Source organism: Heterodontus francisci, chromosome 2 (assembly GCF_036365525.1).
Source record: "Heterodontus francisci isolate sHetFra1 chromosome 2, sHetFra1.hap1, whole genome shotgun sequence".
In the NCBI taxonomy this organism is placed as follows: domain Eukaryota; kingdom Metazoa; phylum Chordata; class Chondrichthyes; order Heterodontiformes; family Heterodontidae; genus Heterodontus; species Heterodontus francisci.
The window spans coordinates 161,559,998-161,580,019 of NC_090372.1; the positions used below are offsets into that span (position 1 = coordinate 161,559,998).

At 44.4% G+C, this 20,022-nt stretch overlaps 1 protein-coding gene across 1 annotated transcript in view; it reads right to left on the reverse strand.

The window, feature by feature from the left end:
• The window catches only part of LOC137380040 (cilia- and flagella-associated protein 69-like), a 188,074-nt gene that overhangs the window by 99,331 nt on the left and 68,721 nt on the right, over positions 1–20,022 (reverse strand). The window contains exon 15 of the mRNA XM_068051569.1: positions 4,689–4,807. Coding sequence (XP_067907670.1) covers positions 4,689–4,807 — 119 coding nt within the window. The remainder of the gene's footprint in view (positions 1–4,688; positions 4,808–20,022) is intronic.

Genomic DNA, 20,022 nt, shown 5'->3' on the forward strand with positions numbered 1-20,022 from the left:
GAAAATCTGACAGCAGGACCTCAATACCTGCCCTTGCTATGTCGTTGGTACCATGTACCACAATTTCTGGCTCACTCCCTTGCCCTGTAGAATATCCTGCACCCTCTCAGTGATGTCCTTTACCCTGCAACACATCATGCGGGACGCACAATAATGGTTACAGAAATGTCTATCTGTCCCCATCTATAACACATACATTTCTGCACTTTGTTGCTCCATCCTGTATAGTCCCATTGGTGCCATGGTCTGGACTGCACACCTTCAAGGTGTCGTCACTCCCAGCACACTCCAAAGCTGAGAACCGGTTTGTGAATAGCACACAGCCCAAAGACTCACGCAGTTTTTGCCTCTTCCTACTCTTCCAGATGGCCACCCACCTACTATCCTGAACTCCTACTGCCTGTGGGGTGAGCACCTTCTGGACTGTATGATCCAGGGAACTTTCCTACTCCCTGATGCCCCGCAGTGATTCCAGCTGCCCCTCAAGCTCGGAAACCCTGAGCTCGAGCTGAAGCAGCTGAAGACACTTCCTACACATGTGGTCAGCCAAGATGTATGAAGTGTCGGAAGTTCCCACATAGTGCAGGAATTGCAAGCAACAGGTTGCAGCTGCCCATCCATGATCTAAAAAAAACCCTCTATTCCTTTTTTAACAATCTATTTAGTACCCTGTTTAAACTATTAATTTTAATGAATACTCTAGGCCTGCTGTGTGCTTGTACTCTTATTGTTACTCTACCTCAATTGAAAAACCTACTTCTGACCAAGCTTTTGGCCATCTGCTGTAATTTTGCCTTATGTGGCATGGCACCATATTTTGCTTTCATGACTGTGAATTGGGTGAAATTTAGAAGGTGGCTTGTGCAGGATTTCCCTGATTTCCCGCTTGTTCAGGGGTGAAACATTGATCTACAAAGGGGGCCATGTGATTTAGGATGAGTCTCTCGAACAGTTTGTATCTGTGGCACAGTGGGGAGATTGGCCTACCACTATGTGATTAATCATCTGTGGCCAACCCTGATAAGACACAGATCAGTTCTCTTCACCATAGGAATAGCGATGCAAAGCAAGAACTTAACATACACTGATATAGCAGAACACTGGCACACAACTTTAAGCTAGTATACCTTGGAGTATTGTCAAAATAAAGGCAAAGGTGGCGTCCAGAAACAACATCTTAAGGATACTGGTCAACTCTAAATGGGGAACTGACCCGGGAACAATACGAACAACTGCCCTTGCCCTGTGCTACTGTGCAGGTGAATATACCTGCCCAGTCTGGGAACGCTCTCCCCATGCCAAGAAGTTGGATCCTGTCCTCAACACAGCTTGCAGAGCTATTACTGGCTGCCTGATACCTACTAAAGTGGACAATCTGTACCTGCTTGCTGGTATTGCTCTACCCACCATAAGGAAGCAAGTTACATCAAGAATAGAACAGTCAAAGCAGACCAGTGACCCTCGTCATCCTTTCTTCCAGAAAGACCCAGCAACAAAGAGGCTCAAGTTGAGAGGCAGCTTCTTACATACTATCCAGCTGTAACCCCCATAGCTGTCATCTTGCTGACTGGTCAGCACATCTACAGAGGAAGGCACACGAGTTGTCTAATGACCCAGAGGAATCCCTCCCATCAGAAGCCAACAAAACATGGCCTACTTGGCTGTATCTCAATCACCTTAGGACTGGTGTTGGCCGCTGCAAAACCCTTATGCAGAACTGGAGATACAGCCAAACGAATTCTGTCGACTAACTGCAGAGAGGCATCCCAAATAATTGAAACTTCTAGAATGCCCTCTATTACCAGAGGCATACAGCCCTGACGATCTGAAGGTCTTCAACTCTTGAGTCAGAGCCTGCATGGAACAGTGATGAGAAGTTGTAGCGACATGACAAAACTACTGTGAATGTTTTATTATGTTAAGGGTGCTATATAAATACAAGTGGTTGTTGTTGTGACAAGTGGCAAGTACAGCAAGACCACACAGCCTTTATATTTAGTTCCCATTTGCCAGTAATGGCATCATATACTCAAAATGACCTTCAGGAATCAGGTTACTTGAGAATGGCTAGACTTTGGATTACTGGTCTGGGATGCATTCAGGTTATTCCTGTGAAATTATCGGGCCAGTATTGAAATTAGGTCTGCTCCTTGTTTAGAAAATAGTGAAATGTCTTCAAACTGCCTCCAGTCTACATCAAACATGCTTAGATGTTTTTAATCCTTGATGACAAATCTGAAAAATTGCAAGCTTTTGTGCAAGAAATTACTTTTTTAATTGATCGTTATCTTGCCCACTCACGTAAATTCTAACCATCAGCATCTGTGTGCTTGTTGACAAAATTAGTGTGGGATTTAAACTCCCATGCTGCCCTGAGGTTACATTTAAATATCGTGGATAAAGTTCCTCTGCACATGTTTGTGCTCAAGTTGATTAGGTTTTTTACTTTAACAATTTTTATTTTAGAAAAATGTAATAGCTCAATTCAAATTTTCATTAGTACTTTGTTACGACCAGGTGAGAAAGGAGTCTGGGGGTTTCCTCTCAGACGTTTCCTGGTTTGGCCATAACAGGGTTTAATTTTTAAAATACCGTGTTTTAGCTTCCTTCACAGTGAGTCCTTGCTTACTGCTCTCTAATTGTAATGGCAAAGAAATCAACCAGACAGGTTTTCTCAAATTTAAACAAGGTGTAAGTTTATTAACCTTAAAACTCTAATTCAGTTAAAACTACCAGAAATGCACGACATGGCCACGCTAGCATGCATACGCGATAAACATACCCGCAAATAGAGACAGAAAAGGAGAAAGAATCAAAGGAGAAAATGTTTGAAGTAATAGATGGAGTTCAGTTACTGGCTTTGGGTTTGATGTAAAGTCTTTGATTGCAGTTAAGTCTTGCAGTTCTCGTTGGGGCCCAGTGCACACATTCAAACTTGTTTCGATGGTCTTCTGTCTTGAGGCTTCAGTTACTTCCGTGGGTCCCTGGAACTCTGCATGAGAGAGAGAGGAAGAGATCTTCTTTCTCTTTTCTCTTCAAATTGCAGTCTCTCTCCAAAACTGTTCTGTGAGCACAATTCAATTAACTCCAAGTTAGCCAGCAGGCTAGTCATGTGACTAACTCCTTATTTGGAACAAGCCCTCCAGCGAGGTTTGTGAATTTCCCCCCCAAGCTTAGCAGACACTCTCAGTTGGGGTGGGGGGGGGGGGGGGGGGGCGTTGGAATGCTGGCTCTTACACATTCAATGTTTCTTGATCCAAAATCCATCTGGCTAACTGAATCAGGGACTACTCCATTGTTTTCTTCAGGCAACTGTCTTTTAGAATGCAAATGTGCAGCCATGTTTCCAGCCACTGTTGTGGTCTTTTTAAACAAGTTATTTCAAGTCCAGTAACAGTTCAAAAATAATGTTCCATACGATGAAATTAATATCTCATTTTTGGCAGGTGTGGTTTTCATCACAACTTTTAATGTAATAAACGGTGATCTTTGTTTAACTGTTAATTATTAAATTTTAGCAGTGAAAAGGGGATTTTGTGGTTGCATGCGATGGATTGGCTGATTAATTGTTGACTTCAAAATACAGTAAAATTCACCAAATTGGAAAAGAAGTTTTCAAAATCTAAGATTTCAAGAAGGGAGGAGAAAGAATGTCCCAGACTTCTGTAGAAAATAAATCTTGTGCCTTCACCATTTGTACCTCCTTCAGATTTCAGTGTACTGAGGACTTATTTCCATCAATATAAGCAAAGGAATGGTAGGTACACCTTCACCTTAAGTTACAACAATGTTCCAGTCATGTTATGTCTAATGACTTATTTTCAGAACTATATAATTAGGGGCATTTTTGACTTGTCAGTTTTTTGGGGGCTGCTGGTTTTCTGATTAGCACACCGTCTCACGATTTTACTGCACTTTTATTTTCTTTGCCCTTTCAAATAGGTCATTAATCATCATGGAGCTATTTTATGCTCCAAAAAGCAAGATTGAGCAAACTGAACAGTATTAGTGATGAAAATTATGGAATCAACTATTTTTGTCTCCCTAGTTATTCAGACTGCAAATAAATGAGCAATACAGCTAAAGATGATGCCAAGTCCTATCCCTGGTTCATGCTGGGTTAGCTGATTTCAACTGGGCAGGGGTAGGGGTTTACAATTGGCAGCAGCATCCAATGGCCTCAGCTCAATGTCCCCCTGGGAGGTCTGTGTTTTGAGGCCAGAACTAAGCTCAGTTATAATACCCTCTTTGCTAAAACAGCTTTTTGACAGTTGCTGTCTTAACTACAGGAGAGCAACCATGCAAAATGTTAATGTCTTCAGGTTAAGATAATGAAAAGAGTGGGGAGAAAATTAAAGGATAAAAGCAGGAAGAAAAAAGTTAGCAGTGGAGAGAATAAAACTGGTCTTAAGAGGGAAAAGGAGGGATTACAAAAAATAAGGATTTGATTATTGTTTGAGTCCTAAAATGAGGAAACAAATAAAAATAATTATAAAAAAATAAGTAAAATTCTCAAAATAGATGCCCCTTAATTTGAAAATTGTTTGCTCTACCCCCTTGCCCTATCAAGAAAAAAAATTATATAAATTTTTACAGCTCTGCACTTATTCTGAAATGTAAAACAAAATACACACTGATAAAAGCAATGATTAAAATTATTTATTGCTGCAATATAACAAAGAACTTACCAGATACAGTCTACTGTAGCCAGTATAAGCCTGTTGTAACCCATGCCACTGTAGAACTTTTTTGGATCAATCTTGAATAACTTTACGAGAACTTTCATTCCGAAGGCACCAAAGAGTTCCTAACACACGAAGAAAGAAAGTACTGAAGATATTTCATATTAAATACCAAACAAAAATACTGCACATGCTGGAAATATGAAATAAATGACAAAAAAGTGCTGAAAGTACTTTGCAGATCAGGTAGCGATTATGGAGAATGGAAAAAGGGCCACCATTTCAGGTCTTACAGTCCTTTGTCAGATCAGGCTTTACATACTAAGGGCCCATTTATGTTGCACGTTTTGCATCAGTGCAGAACAGTTTCAATTTCACACTGAAACTAAACTAATACAATGCAAATCAGGTGTTAAAAGACCAAACTGATCGCAAAGCAAACTGGAGTTCAGACAGCCTCACTCCACTTTTCCCTGGTGTCAGGTTGGGTCCTGGTTATTGATCTGGCTGCATTTACACTATAACTGCAGCAACTGTGTGGAAAAAAAACCTACTTCACATCAATGCTTCAGTTGTGGTATAAATTGGCACGAAAAAAACCTGATGTATTCATTTAAAGTTACATAGAAATAAAGCAGGAAAGTTCAGCAAATACTAAAAGTCATGTACATTTAAATGAAAGCCGTCCATAATGGACTTCATTAAAATTCTTTAGCTGCAATATAAAAGTCTCCAGGTTTAAAAGTAAAATTCAGGTTACTGGCATGGTGAGTTTTGAAGTTTGGTATCATGGTATATTGTATTGCACTGTAATATTTTCTGGTACCAATAAAACTAAGTACTCAGTCAACTAGATAAAGGGAATGCATTGGAGGTACAGAAGGTGTTTCACAAGAGATTTGCTTTTAAAAATGGTATAAAAGGAATTCTGGAAGCATGGGTTGAAAGTTAGTTGAAACCAAGAGAGTAAAAAGGGGATGCATTAATTAGGGAAAGGTTGGAAGTGATGTACACCAGGGGCCCAGTGCTTGGTTCATTATAGAACTTAGACATAAGGACCAAAACCTCAGAACTTGCTGACAACACAAAAGTAGAAGGTTTGGAAAAAGGTGGGGAGTGTAAAAGAACTCAGCTTGACACAAACAGATTAATGGGGAATAGGAAGATAGGCAGCACGTGCAATTTAACATGGATAAGTCTGAGGTAAATATGTTGGGAGAAAAGGCAAGGAATGGAGTATACACTCAATGGAGGGGTGTGGATGAACAGAGAGAGACTAAGGCTTCAAATACATAGGGAGCAAAATCGATAGCCTCAGAAACCAGGTGTGGGGATTGCAATTTGCAATTAACCAGTGCTTGCTACTTCTGATGCAGCTAGCAAAGCAATTTTGCGCTGCCTGCTAATTAACATGATTGCAGCATGCAGCCAGTGCTAACCCCACTGTTGAATGCCTATGCGGTTCAGCAGGGGGCCCAAAATCGTGAGTACCAGTTAATGGTAGCCTGCATACTTAACGCCAGGCTGCATTTCTTAAAAGGGAACGTGCATTGTGGCTGAAGCAGATGCTGGAAGTCATTCTGCAATGGATTCTGACCAGGGAAGCACTCAATAATGGCACAGCATGGGAGCAGACTAAAAGGTTTTCTGAAGCTGCACTGGAGGCCTTTGTTGAGGAGGATCAGAGGAAGAGCACATCTCTCCATCTACAGGGGATCAGGAGGCCCTCCAGACAAATTCACAGAAGGCAGTGGGACCAGACAGCTATGGCAGTCAAAGCCAGGAGCCAAGCCCCGAGGACATGGATGCACTGCTGTAAAAAGTTCAATGACTTTACACGATTTCAAATTATTTTTATTCATTCATGGGAAATGGGCTTCACCAGCAAGGCCAGAAGTTATTGCTCATCCCTAATTGCCCTCAAGAAGATGGCGGTGAGCCGCCTTCTTGAACTGCAGCAGTTCACCCACTGTGCAGTTAGGGAGGGAGTTCCAGAATTTTGAATAGTGACAGTGCACCCAGAAATGGGGTATAAAAACAGAATTACAATTAAAATTGAAGATGCTGATGTAATGTCTTATGTTTATATTAAAAGTTGGCTTTGCAACTGTGGAAAGACAATGAACAATTTTGTAAGAGATAAGCTTCAGCCTTGAAGGCTTGAAGTTGCCTGCCAGAAATCCAATTTGAAGTTTCAAAACACTTTGCTTGCATGTCTAACTGACTGTTTTAAAGCAGAAAATGTCAGGATTTGAAAACTAGTTTAATTAAGAGAGAGAAAGGATAAATAAAGGAGGTTTGGGAAAGATTTTAAAGTTGGGCGGAGAAATGGCAGATGGAGTATAATCCAGACAAATGTGAGGTAATGCATTTTGGAAGATCTAATACAGGTGAGAAGTATACAGTAAATGGCAGAACCCATTGACAGGCAGAGAGATCTGGGCGTACAGGTCCACAGGTCACTGAAAGTGGCAACGCAGGTGGATAAGGTAGTCAAGAAGGCATACTGCATGCTTGCCTTCATCGGTCGGGGCATAGAGTATAAAAATTGGCAAGTCATGCTGCAGCTGTACAGAATTTTAGTTAGGCCACACTTAGAATATTGCGTGCAAATCTGGTCGCCACACTATCAGAAGCACTACCAGTGGAGGCTTTGGAGAGGGTACAGAAGAGGTTTACCAGGATGTTGCCTGGTCTGGAGGGCATTAGCTACGAGGAGAGGTTGGATAAACTCGGATTGTTTTCACTGGAACGATGGAGGTGGAGGGGTGACATGATAGAGGTTTACAAAGTTATGAGTGGCATGGACAGAGTGGATAGTCAGAAGCTTTTTCCCAGGGCGGAAGAGTCAGTTACTAGGGGACACAGGTTTAAGGTGTGAGGGGCAAAGTTTAGAGGGGATGTGCGAGGCAAGTTCTTTACACAGAGGGTGGTGAGTGCCTGGAACTTGCTGCCGGAGGAGGTGGTGGAAGCAGGTACGATAGCGACGTTTAAGAGGCATCTTGACAAATACATGAATAGGATGGCAATAGAGGGATACGGTCCCTGGAAATGCAGAAGGTTTTAGTTTAGACAGACATCAAGATCAGCGCAGGCTTGGAGGGCCGAATGGCCTGTTCCTGTGCTGTACTGTTCTTTGTTCTTTGTTAATTTATGACTGGTGTTAAGTCTTTTGTTGTAAGAATGTTAACTAACTTTTTTTTAGTTTTTTTGGTTTTATTACAGTCGTTTGAAAAGGCGCCTAAAGAAAAAACATGAAAAATTACGTAATTTACCTTTTCTTTTAAAAAAAAAGCACATGCTTTTCTGTCTGAGTATAGTTAATAAGCATTGGTTAGAATTAAGTTTAAATTATTAAGGTTAACTGACCTGTTAAGTTGGGAAAACTGGAATTTCCTTAGTGACCACAATGAACTTCAAAGTTATCATCTCATGGTATGATGAGTATTTAATTCTGGATATAAGGCTCTCTCATATAACATTGGCAGTTTTGAATTTTAAATGTTTATTGCTCTGAATTGTAATTTGGAATCATCTTTGTTGTATCAAAAAATAAACCCTTCGGTGAGGAACCTCTTACAAAAATGTTAAACGTTTGGAAACAACTGGAGTTTAATCTAAAATGTTGTCTTCCCTGATGGAGATGTTTTGAAGTTTAAGGGGATAATCAAATTTAGAAAAACTAAAAAATAACAAGCAGTCTCGGTGGTTTCCAAGAAAATACAGAAATAAGTTTCTTTTGGGAATAAATCAATGGAACATTGACAAAACCTGTCATTCCAGCATCACTGTTATTTGAATTTGGGATAATTTTGAGATGCAAAAAGTCCAGTATAATTTAGCAAATTGCTTTTAAGAAACTAAAATGTTATCTAAGATAAAGAACAAACAAACAAATGAAGGTGTCATGCAGGCCCCCACCTGCCAAGAATGGGGCACAGATATTTCGCCACATGGACATTAAATTTTAAAATTGTTGCTGGGAAGAAATGAAGGCCTATTACAAGGGGTTGCCAAGCCCCTGGCTGGAAAGACATTTCCATAGTAACAGACAGTGCTTGAAAAGGACAAAGGGGCCACTCCCTGCTCCAATTTAATCCACAATGGACTTTTGATTACCAGACGTTGAAGCTGGAGAGGCTAGCATTCCAGGTTGACTGCTAAGATAGCCAAATACACAAACAGATGTGGTCAGACTAGTTTAGTCACATGAATAACTGGCTGTTGGAATTTTCTGAATTTGAACTTGCCGCAGAGAATTTGAAGTCAGAAAGCTGTTTGCTCTTGGACTGAAAAGACCTCTCTCCTGTCTGCTCTCATCTTGCTCTCACCAGCTTCGGATACCACTGAAGACATATGAACCCCAAGACAGAAAAGTCGCCTACAATGGACAAGGTTTAAGAATAATACAGGGCCCCAAGGAAAAGCAAGACTACCTACAATCAAGGACTCCACGGCCAGCTCAAAGCACAGTAAAAAAAAATCCTCTTTGGAGATTGCCTCAAACCTCTCCACTATTTTTCTTCTGCTCTTTTCTGTCTAAATTTGCATGTGCGTATCACGTATGCATGCTAGCATGGGGCGCTGCATGTATCCGTAGGCATGAACTGAATTAGAGTTTAAGTTTTAATAAATTTCACGTTTCTTCTTTAAACCTTAAAAGGCCTGTTTGTGCTCATTTCTTTGCCTTATAATTGGAAAGTGGTGAACAAGGATTCACCATGGGGGAGCGCAAAACACAGTGGGCTGAATTTTATTCAGGCGCCGTGCTGTGCAGTGGCACCCTTTCAACTCAGTTCGGCGCCCACATTTAGTGGCCGCCGCAGAGCCCCTGCGATATTACACATGAGGGCTCATTAGCATCACTGCGCCGAGCTGCACCTCCCCCCCCCCACCCCCGATATTACATGGACATTTGGCAGCTGTGCAGCAGGTGCTGGGACCCTATTTTAAGCGCCCCAGCGCCGGCTTCCTGACAGCTGTCAAAGAAATACTTACCTGACTACTGAAGAGTGGGGCTGCTGTCAATGTGGCAGCAAAGCAGAAAGTGCTGCAGAAACCCAGCAGGTCAGGCAGCATCTGTGGAGAGAGAAGCAGAGTTAACTTGTCCAAGTTCACAGACCTGAAAGTTAACTCTGCTTCTCTCTCCACAGATGCTGCCTGACCGGCTGGATTTCTGCAGGACTTTCTGCTTTGATGCCACATACTTACCCTGCTGTGTCCTAGTGTCCTGTGAAGTTGCGATCCTCTTCTTCCACTCAAGTGTAACATTCCTTCTTGTAGGTGTGCTGCACCTGGGTGAATAATCTTAAATTTGCACATTCCAGGATATGAGACTTAAATAGACCATAAAAGGTATTACAGAGAACACACTGACACAAATGGGAATGCCCTTCAGAAGAGCCAACGTATGCAATAACATCATTGCCATGCCATCATTAGATATGAGCGTCTCCACGGATGCAGTGACATGGACATGGGCTCTGTCAGCTGCTGCCTCTAATAGTTTACACAGGGTTGCTGCAGATGTGGACTGGTGCACAGTAGGTGAGCGAGGGTGATGTGTAGCTTGCAGAGCTCATGTCGGTTCCTATGGTGCAGAGAGCCTTTGTCTGATAAGCCACTTCCATACATCCCTACCTCACTCCTAGCCCAGTGTGCAGAGCCTGGGTGCCATCTGCCCTCCCATGCATCTTTCATGTTGTAGGTCCTCAGCGTCCTCATAGTCCGAGGAGGAATCCTGTTGCTGTCTCTCTTCATCATGCCAAGCCTATTGGGTGCGCAGTTGTGCAGAGCAGCAAGGAAAGGAGCTGGCCTTTTTGGCCTGCAGTACAGGGCATCACCCTATCCATACGGGCACTGGAGGCCTCTTTCAGCATGCCGATCTCCTGCTCAATGGTGGCTTGTGTAGCTTAGTGGCTGGCGTTGTATCTCTCCTCTGCAGCAGTGGTGGAGTCTCTCACCGGTGTCAGGAGCCATGTCTGCCATGTCCAAGAAGCCACTCCTCCATCTGAACCAGTTCAGTGAACAGTGGTGGCAGCTGGGACTGGCACAAGATCCAGGTGTCATGGCAGCTGCCTGAGAAGCGGTTACACATTTGCTGCAAGCATCTGCGGTGTTCACACACCAGCTTCACCTAGATTGAGAGGGCTCCTTTAATGGTGACGTCTGCAGGTGGTAGCCTGGCAGTAGGCCTGATGGCCACATGAGTGCAGTCTATGAACATTACAACCTCCGGCAATGGTGCCAGAACCAATGGCCCTCTGGGCCTGGCTGTGAGAGTCTGTCCTGAAGTTGACATACACACTGGCCCTCTGGTGCAGAGCATTGGTGACCTCCCTGATGCAGCAGTGCACTGCTGACTGTGTGACCCCACTAAAGTCTCTGGTGGGGCCCTAAAAGGCTACAGAGGCGTTAGGCTTGAGAACCGCTGCCACTCTGAGGAACAAAGGCATGGGATGTCCACCGGAGCCCATGGGCTGCAGGTCATCCTCGAGCAGGGCACACAGATGTGTCACCACCCTCTCTATATGTGCAATCTCTTCTGACTTTGGTGATCTGACATTCAATGGCATGTCATGTGAGGCCTGTAGATGCACGGCAACTGTAATGGCGGGCTCCTCTTGGGAGCTGCTGCTCATGACCGGGGGCCTCTACGTGGATCACACCAGCCTGTTGATATTGCCTCTGGTGCATACGGATCCTCACGTGCAGAGGATCACACAATGTAGGATGAGCCATACCTATTTCCATGTGATAAATAAAGTTGAACCCTGAATGTATTTGAAGGTTCCTAATAGAGCATGTATTGGTGTTGACGGGTACATCAGCTGCTTTCCTGGATCAACTATGTGGTGTGCCATGGCATTGCCCATCTTGGCCAACACTCAGAGTGGCACAGCATGACCACATCAACATCCTACCAGCTGAATCGATTGCCCCCACCATTCATAAAACCTTAATGCTCCTGCTCTTTCTGGCACCCTCCCTACACACAGGGTGCTTAGTGTGCCATTGCCCCCTCACAAACACAGAGTGTACTTTGTTAACGGAGGGATGGTACATGGTACATCCCTTCATGCCAGCACAGCTTTCCCTCCAGTAATTCCAGACCCCCTCCCTTTCAGAATGCAGAGTTATACCCCTGTGCCTCTCCCCCCCCACCTCCCTTCCAGAATCCAGAATTAGACTCCTGCATATCCCCCCTTCCTCCTCCCTTCCAGAATGCAGAGTTAGACCCCAGCATATTCCCCCCTCCCTTCCAGAATGCAAAGTTAGACCGTTGTGTATCCCCTCTCCCTCCTCGCTTTAAGAACGCAGAGTTAGACCCTTGTGTATCCTCCCTCCCTCCTTCCTCTAAGAATGCAGAGTTGGACCCCTGCATACCCCCCTTCCAGAATACAGAGTTAGACCCCTGTGTATCCCCCCCCCTTCCTCCTCCCTTCAAGAATGCAGAATTAGACCCTGTGTATCCCCCCCTCCCTCCTCCCTTCTGTAATGCAGAATGAGGACCTGGCGGCTTTTCAGATCGTGAACAGGACGGCATGTGACGGCCGCCCCTTCAACGAAAAATCCAGCAGTGTCGGTGGAGAGGCGGCAGGCTGCATAATCAGCAAAGATAAGTAATCATTACCATATGTTTATTGTGGTGCCGCTGCCATGCGGCGGGGGGACTGCACTGAGGTCGCGCAGCTGCTGGTAAAATGCGGCGGGCCTGTCTCGGCGTCGTGGGTCGAGGCAGACCTCTCCCCACAGCATTTTACCAGCCCCTGCGCTGCGACTTGCGGCATCGTGGGGCCGGTAAAATTCAACCCAGTGTGTTTAAAATTAAACCCCGTTACAATATGACCAGGTGAAGGCTGAAAGAGACCCCTGGACATCTTTCTCACCTGGTCGTAACAAAGGATAAAACAGAAAAGGGAATTGTAGCTCTGTGTCATCGACACATACGGGATAGAAAGCAGGTGCGCAGTGCGCAGCAGTCATGAGAAATGATAAAGGATCTTAGAAGGTCAGTAGGAAATAATTTGGGGTTGTTTTAACATTTTGGGAACTGTCCTGAACAGACTTAGGCAGGAGTCAGAGAAGGAGAAATTAAGTTGGAAGCACCACAGTAAATTGAAATGCTGTTGGAAAAGATAAAAAAGGAAGAAAATTTGTGTGTGCATAAATTTCTGTTTGTGTATTATATTAGTGTCCTGTGATTTCCTTGTCTGTCTGTGTTAGCTCTGTCTGTGTCATTGAACTGAAGGTTTATTATCCCTCAGTGGCCTGGTCCTGCAAGATGTTTTTAAGTTTTGGTAGCTGTATAAAATGGATGAGAAGCTGTTAACGCACTCACTTTGTTTGGGCAAGGGAAAAGAGAGAAGGGTTCCTTTAAGGGGGACGATGGATAACGATACTCAGCACTGTCAATTTGATTGTTCCTGTGGATAAAAAACTCGAAGACCACTCTTTCGTTCCCTCATGCCTATGAGAGGCTGCTGTTTCAAGTTTAGCAGATTTAAATGAAGGACCAAGACCATTGATGCACTTTATTTCCTTTGTTTTCTTTCTTTCATCTTAAGTTGTTAAGTTGAATGAGTGTTGTAGAAATTGCATGGATAATGTATGTGTATAAGTTTTAATGCGCTTTCTACACTAAAGGACAATTGCGCAATAGGGGTGTCAGCACATTTGGAAAAAAAAGGAATTTCACCATGTACTTTGATAAATATGTGGGAATTAAAATCCAGATATGAATTCACACATGTGAGAACAGGATAATTTTTTATGTTGGATACTGCTAATTGGAACTTGGCAAATAGTTTGGGTTTGAAACACTGCGTGTTTTAAGTTCAAATTGTTAAAAGGAAGAGAATTACAAAGGGATCTAATAAAAAAAACTTGGCATTTTGAAACATTGTCAGAGGAAAGCATTCTGAAATACATATTTTTCGTTTGTTTGAAAAGTACCTGTTTAGACTACTCCATAGCACATGGTTTGTTCTGTCTTCGTCGGAAAAGGGGTGGTGACATCATCACTAGTTTAGTTTAGTTTAGAGATACAGCACTGAAACAGGCCCTTCGGCCCACTGAGTCCGTGCCGACCATCAACCACCCATTTATACTAATCCCACTTTCCTACCACATCCCCATCTATCCCTATATTTCCCTACCACCTACCTATACTAGGGGAAATTTATAATGGCCAATTTACCTACCAACCTGCAAGTCTTTTGGCTTGTGGGAGGAAACCGGAGCACCCAGAGAAAACCCACGCAGACACAGGGAGAACTTGCAAACTCCACACAGACCGTACCCAGAATTGAACCCGGGTCGCTGGAGCTGTGAGGCTACGGTGCTAACCACTGCGCCACTGTGCCGCCCATCTAAGTTCATCTAAGAACGTTTGCCCCAACCCTTTTCAGACTAGCAGAAAGTTAACCCTTTCCGCTGGCAGTTTAAGCTGATCGTACAATTTTCAAAATTATTTATATTGGGCATTATAAGAACTTTTAAGTTTGTGACTTGTCAGATATGTCTGGATGCATTAACCCATCTTGCATTGAGCAGCATGGATCTTTCTGCTTTTATTTATAGGTAACTGCAAGTGCAACAAGACTGATGACAGCTTCAAGAATTTGATCAGACATGTACAATGAATTGAAGTTGATGAATTAAATTAATTTGAGTTGGTATTCAAACCTGATATTTAAAGAGATTCTAGGAAAACAATAAAACCAAAGATACGGTCTTGGCGGCTTTTGTTTGGACAACAGTAAATATTGGACTAAATATGAAAACAACATCACTGTGTGTTAGCTTAGAGGTTTCATATTCCATACCAACCCCAGAGTTCAGGCATAGTAGAATGAATGAATCGAATGCTGAAAGCTTCTTTGCAAAGGCTGTAGAGCAGCCATGAAAGGGGTGGGTAGATGTTCTCCCTATAATCCTAATGCGACTAAGAGCAACCCCGAACCAAACAGCGGGACTAACACCATTTGAATTAATGACTGGGAGGGCTATGCGGCTCCTGGAGGGAACTGCAGCTGGCAGTGATGATGTAGGGCCATTGAGAGATAGAATTAGGCGGGACATGAAAGCATTATGCGAAAAGTTAAAGGAGTGAGGTCTGAGGTGAGGAAGCAGCAGGGGGCAGCGGACTAGGAAAGAAGCGAAGGGAGTAAAGGGTCACGGGATGTGCCAAAGGTAGGAGAGAAGGTTATGGTAAAGAAGACCCCAGACAGGCTCGGGTTCACCCCAAGATGGCAGGGGCCATATGAGGTGGTAATGACTAATGACACTTGCATGTGACAGGATATGGCAGGGAAGATGGAAGCGCTGGTCACAGGTTAAATCGTATGACACACAGTCTCTTTCTGCAGCAGGAGAGCAACCAGCCATTCGCTTAATTATTTCATTTCAGGCACACCCGCCCGAGCAATGGCAACCTGGAGGACAACAGTAGCAGTAATCTTCTTTGTGATCACAACAACAGCATGGGAGGTGCCCATCGTGTACATCAATGGAACACTTTGTTTACATCCAGGACAGTATGTTCAATTACTCAAAGGGGGGAGCGGAGAATGGATAAGGGAGACGAACGTATCGATTTCAGACAATGTTACCAGCGGTAGTCACTGCACTATTCAGATCACCCTATCAGGAGAGAGAGACAGAAATGAACTGACCCAGATAACATTGCCCTGACCTGGTGTTACATTCCGGTTGCGAATCCTGGTTGTGAATGGTTGAACCATGCTCTGTCAGGAACGACCTTCATCCCAATAGCGTGGCATTGGATCCCGGACATTTGTAACACTTGTTGTGAACCAGGGTCATGTGATATGTCTCTGGACCAGGCCAACATATCTTATGTAAATGACTCTGTCGGAAATTTGGACATAAAGTGGGTGTATGACACCAGCTCGGGTGTAGGAAAGTTCTGGTATATGTGTGCGATATCCACTGGCAGGGACACCGTGAAAGCATCCAACACAGGGGTGTGCATTACAATGGGATGGACTAACCTGCCACCATTTGTATGGGAGCAGGACTGGAGGGACAATATTGTCAGCAGCGATGTACAGATGTTGTCATCGGCTTGGTTGTAGTGATATGTGATGTTTTAATCTGTCGACTTGTGGCTATCAGAGACCCACCGAATGCCCGTTAGTGTTATATGACATTACAATAGTTACCCTAGAGGTGACCTGCAACTTGACCAGTCTTATTCCAACCTTATTAGCTGATTTTGGAGATCTTTTGGGAGCAGCTGAGTGTGCAAGACAAAGGTTACAACGTTGGATCCAGGATTACCAAACCCACAGAGCACCGGGTGTCCAGGGTACCCAGAAAGGGAAAAAAAGGCGGAGCTTTTTTGGCGATGTGGCAAGTGCTAATTCGGCTCGGTATTCATTACAGATCTCCGATATAAACGATTATGCCCCCTGGGTAGCCAAAGAGGCTGCAGGGGGACTTTGGTTCGCAGCCTGGGGAACTGAATATGTGCTTACAGGTCCAGGGGGAGGGTATAATAGAGGGACTAAAGTTGTTATCCCAGGCTGTCATCCATACCACAGGTTCACAGTCTAAGGGAAGAGCATGTGACATGTTGGCTCGGGACCTTATAGATAACATTAAGTCAGATATAGAGGATATTAGATTTGGTACTGCGCCTCAACATATACATCAGGTGGTGAAAAGGCTAGAACTTATTAATTTATATGAGGAAAGACAGGAACTGGTGGTTACCCAGCCAATAACAGGAGAAGTGGAGAATACGATTAGGTTATCGATGATTGTGCCACAGTGGCACAGTGGTTAGCACTGCAGCCTCACAGCTCCAGCAACCCAGGTTCAATTCTGGGTCCTGCCTGTGTGGAGTTTGCAAGTTCTCCCTGTGTCTGCGTGGGTTTTCTCCGGGTGCTCCGGTTTCCTCCCACATGCCAAAGACTTGCAGGTTGATAGGTAAATTGGCCATTATAAATTGCCCCTAGTATAGGTAGGTGGTAGGGAAATATATAGGGACAGGTGGGGATGTGATAGGAATATGGGATTAGTGTAGGATTAGTATACATGGGTGGTTGATGGTCGGCGCAGACTCGGTGGGCCGAAGGGCCTGTTTCAGTGCTGTATCTCTAAATAAAATAAATAAAAATAAATAAATAAAAATAAATAAAATAAATAAGAACATGCCAATGGGGTGTACATAGGGGGATACAGATTTGAATCCCTGGAGTGGAAAGAAATCGGTTAGTGTATCAGGTGGGAACACACGGATATACAGCCCCAGGTTTGTATGGTACCCTATTAATGACAACATGAGAATGCTGTATCAAGTCACAGCACTACATCATCTGCTCCTGCAACACTCTAAAAGCCATCAGTAATGATTGGCAGTAGTGGTATCGGTTAGTCCCCCTGAAGGGGCCTTTAAGGCGGCTCAAACCTCCCCTACACAGTGGTGATTTTGATGAGGACAAGGTTCTTGCGTGGAGGATTGGAGTGCGACAATAATCACACCGTCTGATTACTGACTCCTTTACTGTGGAAGATTTTCATCTTGCGGGCAAGGCCCTCACTGGGTACGTATTCAGTCCATGGTGGGATGGTGCTTTAAGTATCGATGATGCCCAGGAAGGATGGCCCGAGCAGCAGTGGAAAGGGCCCTAGCCACAACCACGGGAATTATAGAGCAAAGCCATCAAGCAATCACGAGGGGTAAGGTGCAGGTGAAACTAGCCAAGCGTGTGGCTAGAGGACTCAGCTAGTGGTCATGCCACTGCAGCAAAAATGCAGTTAAATTGGTAGAAGGTAGGAAGAATAGCACCGGCCGTTGCATCAATTGCCGTCCTGCTGATCAGTCTCTGCATCTGTTGTTCTCAGAGACTGATAATATCCCAAGCGGTGATGACCAACAGAGGGTACACTCTGGTATCCGCTACAATCCACTTTCCTCTCCCAGGGAAAGCGAAAACTTGGAACATTTATGAAGATTTTGCTATTTAATTAAATGCAAGTTCCTGGCCCAGCCTGGGTCAATAGGACTTCAGTGAAGCTGTAAGAGAACAGTAGGCCAGGAGATCCAAAGTCCATTGAACTCCAGTAGAATCCCCGGAGCAACTGGTGAGTAGAGGATCTTGGGAATGTCCTGCCTGTGTCAGGTTGGCCTGACCAGGGGTCCAAAAGGAGGGACTGTCGTGGGACAAAAGGGAATAGTCTTGGATAGGGCTAAATAGGACTAGTAGTAGAGTGTACTAATAGTTACAAAACAAGTACTGCAGTGGAGATAGGCATGATGGGATACTTGACCAATGTCAGTCCTGGGGCTGCAAATTCAGCAACGTGATAATAAAAGCTGAGCAGTCTGTGCAACCATGTTATTCTATGGGAACGAGGTAGTCACCAAGTAACTAGCAGACTCAAAACTGGGAACTGAGATAGCAGGGAACATCTGCTAGGCTGGTATCATCCATTGATCAGGTTACTAACCACATGATGCTTGTAATGAATTAAAGTGATTAATGATTGATGGCTGTCATAGAATTGTATAGTAAAACTAGGAAAAGAACTATAAATATGTGCTGCAAACTCTGTATTGCTGAGAAGTTCTTTTTGTTACCTAAAGCTTCTCCCTTGCATATGCTTGAATAAATGTTTTTGCTTGCTTAAATCCCACGGACTCAAGACTGGTCAGTTTAATTGCACAACAATGGCAAAAGTAGCGCAGGTGCCAGCTCGCTAGAGGGCATGGTCATACATAGGGTCTCCTGCAGAGGACTTAAATGGGTATTTAAATGGGGCAGGCTACAGATGGGTACGCACAATGAAATGTTTGGTGCATTGGCAAGCCTACCAGAAAGCCTGCATGCAATACCAAGGTGCATGGAGGAGTCCAGCACCAACTTGGCACAGGGCTTTCCGCAGAGCTTGAAGTTCATCGTTTCCAGGATGGAACTGGTGGTCAACTCCATTAGCATACTTGTGAACCCAACCAAGATGCAGCATCTGATGGCTGATGTCTCAGCTCCCATTGTAGCACAAGCAGAAGCCACCCAATGTTTGGGTGGCGCAGTGCAAGCTTAGATTTCTGTCATGCAAAGTCAGCTTGCTGCCATTGTGGCTGCAGATAGCAGTGTTTAAAGGGGCTTTCAGGGTCTCAGAACAGTCCAGCATTCTGTCCTCCAATAGATTATTGAGATTGCTGAGGCACCACCCCTGGGGAGTGGCAGTAGCTCCGTGGAGCCATCTCAAGATAATAGCAATCGTCCTCCCACCACTGCCTCTCTGCCTGTACCCTTACTGTTGCTTGTCGGCCTGACAGTTGTTTTCCTTGCCAAGATGGTGCATTCTGAAGCTGGGCCTTCTAGGCCCAGAGCTTCCTGAGGTTGTCCTCTATGGTAATCTGCAGTCTCCCCCACTAGAAGTTATCAGCCATCCACTAATCATGTTCCAACCATTAGGTAGCACTGTGTAGAAGCACTAGTACAGGCAAAGACACACAGAAGACAGACACCAAGGGAATGCACAAGACTGATTTGTTGATGTTTATATGCAATACGGCATGGTTTGATCATTAATTTGGTTTGGAATGGCTTTTATTTCAGCATTGTGGCTAAGCAGGCACTGTGATGGTATATAAGAGAGAAAAGGTAAGGTGTGGGACTGTTGTTGAATGGGGAATTGGGGTTGACTGATATTGCCGTTAGGTGAGTTGTTCACGCACAGCCTGACCAGAAAAGGGCAGTCTAGGTTGCCTGCTCCCTTCCTCTTGCTCCTCAGCTGGTGGTAAGGTGCCTTCATGATGGTGAGATTGTGCAGCATGTAGCAGACCACCATGATTCCTGACACCGATATGTCTGCATGCAGTGCCCACAAAACGACATGCATGCAGTCAATCACACCCTGCACCATGGGGAAGCATGCAATCCTTGCAAAACTGCATATTCCACTTGCTGTTCTCCAGCAGGAGAAAATGAAACATATTCAGCTCTGTATGAATAGACTGCGCCAGTGACCTCCCTTACACAGCAATGGACAGCAAACTGCACGATGTTGCAAATATCTCCAGATCGAGGGTGGAAGGATCCCAACGCATAAACCTTCACGGTCACAGTCCCCTTCACAGCCACTGGCAATGTGGTCCATGCTGCTGAGGTTGCAGTAGGTGAAAGCCCTTTCCTGCTGAAAACCCCTCTCCCACCCTTCCCTCTTCTACCAGCTTGCCCTGCTTTTTGTCACCTCTACTCATTCTCCCAGTCAAACCGTATTCCAAGGGGAATACCTACTACTGCAACATGTCTTGAAGGAACTGGTTTGTGCAGCAGCTTTAAATGGCCTTCAGCACCTGTCA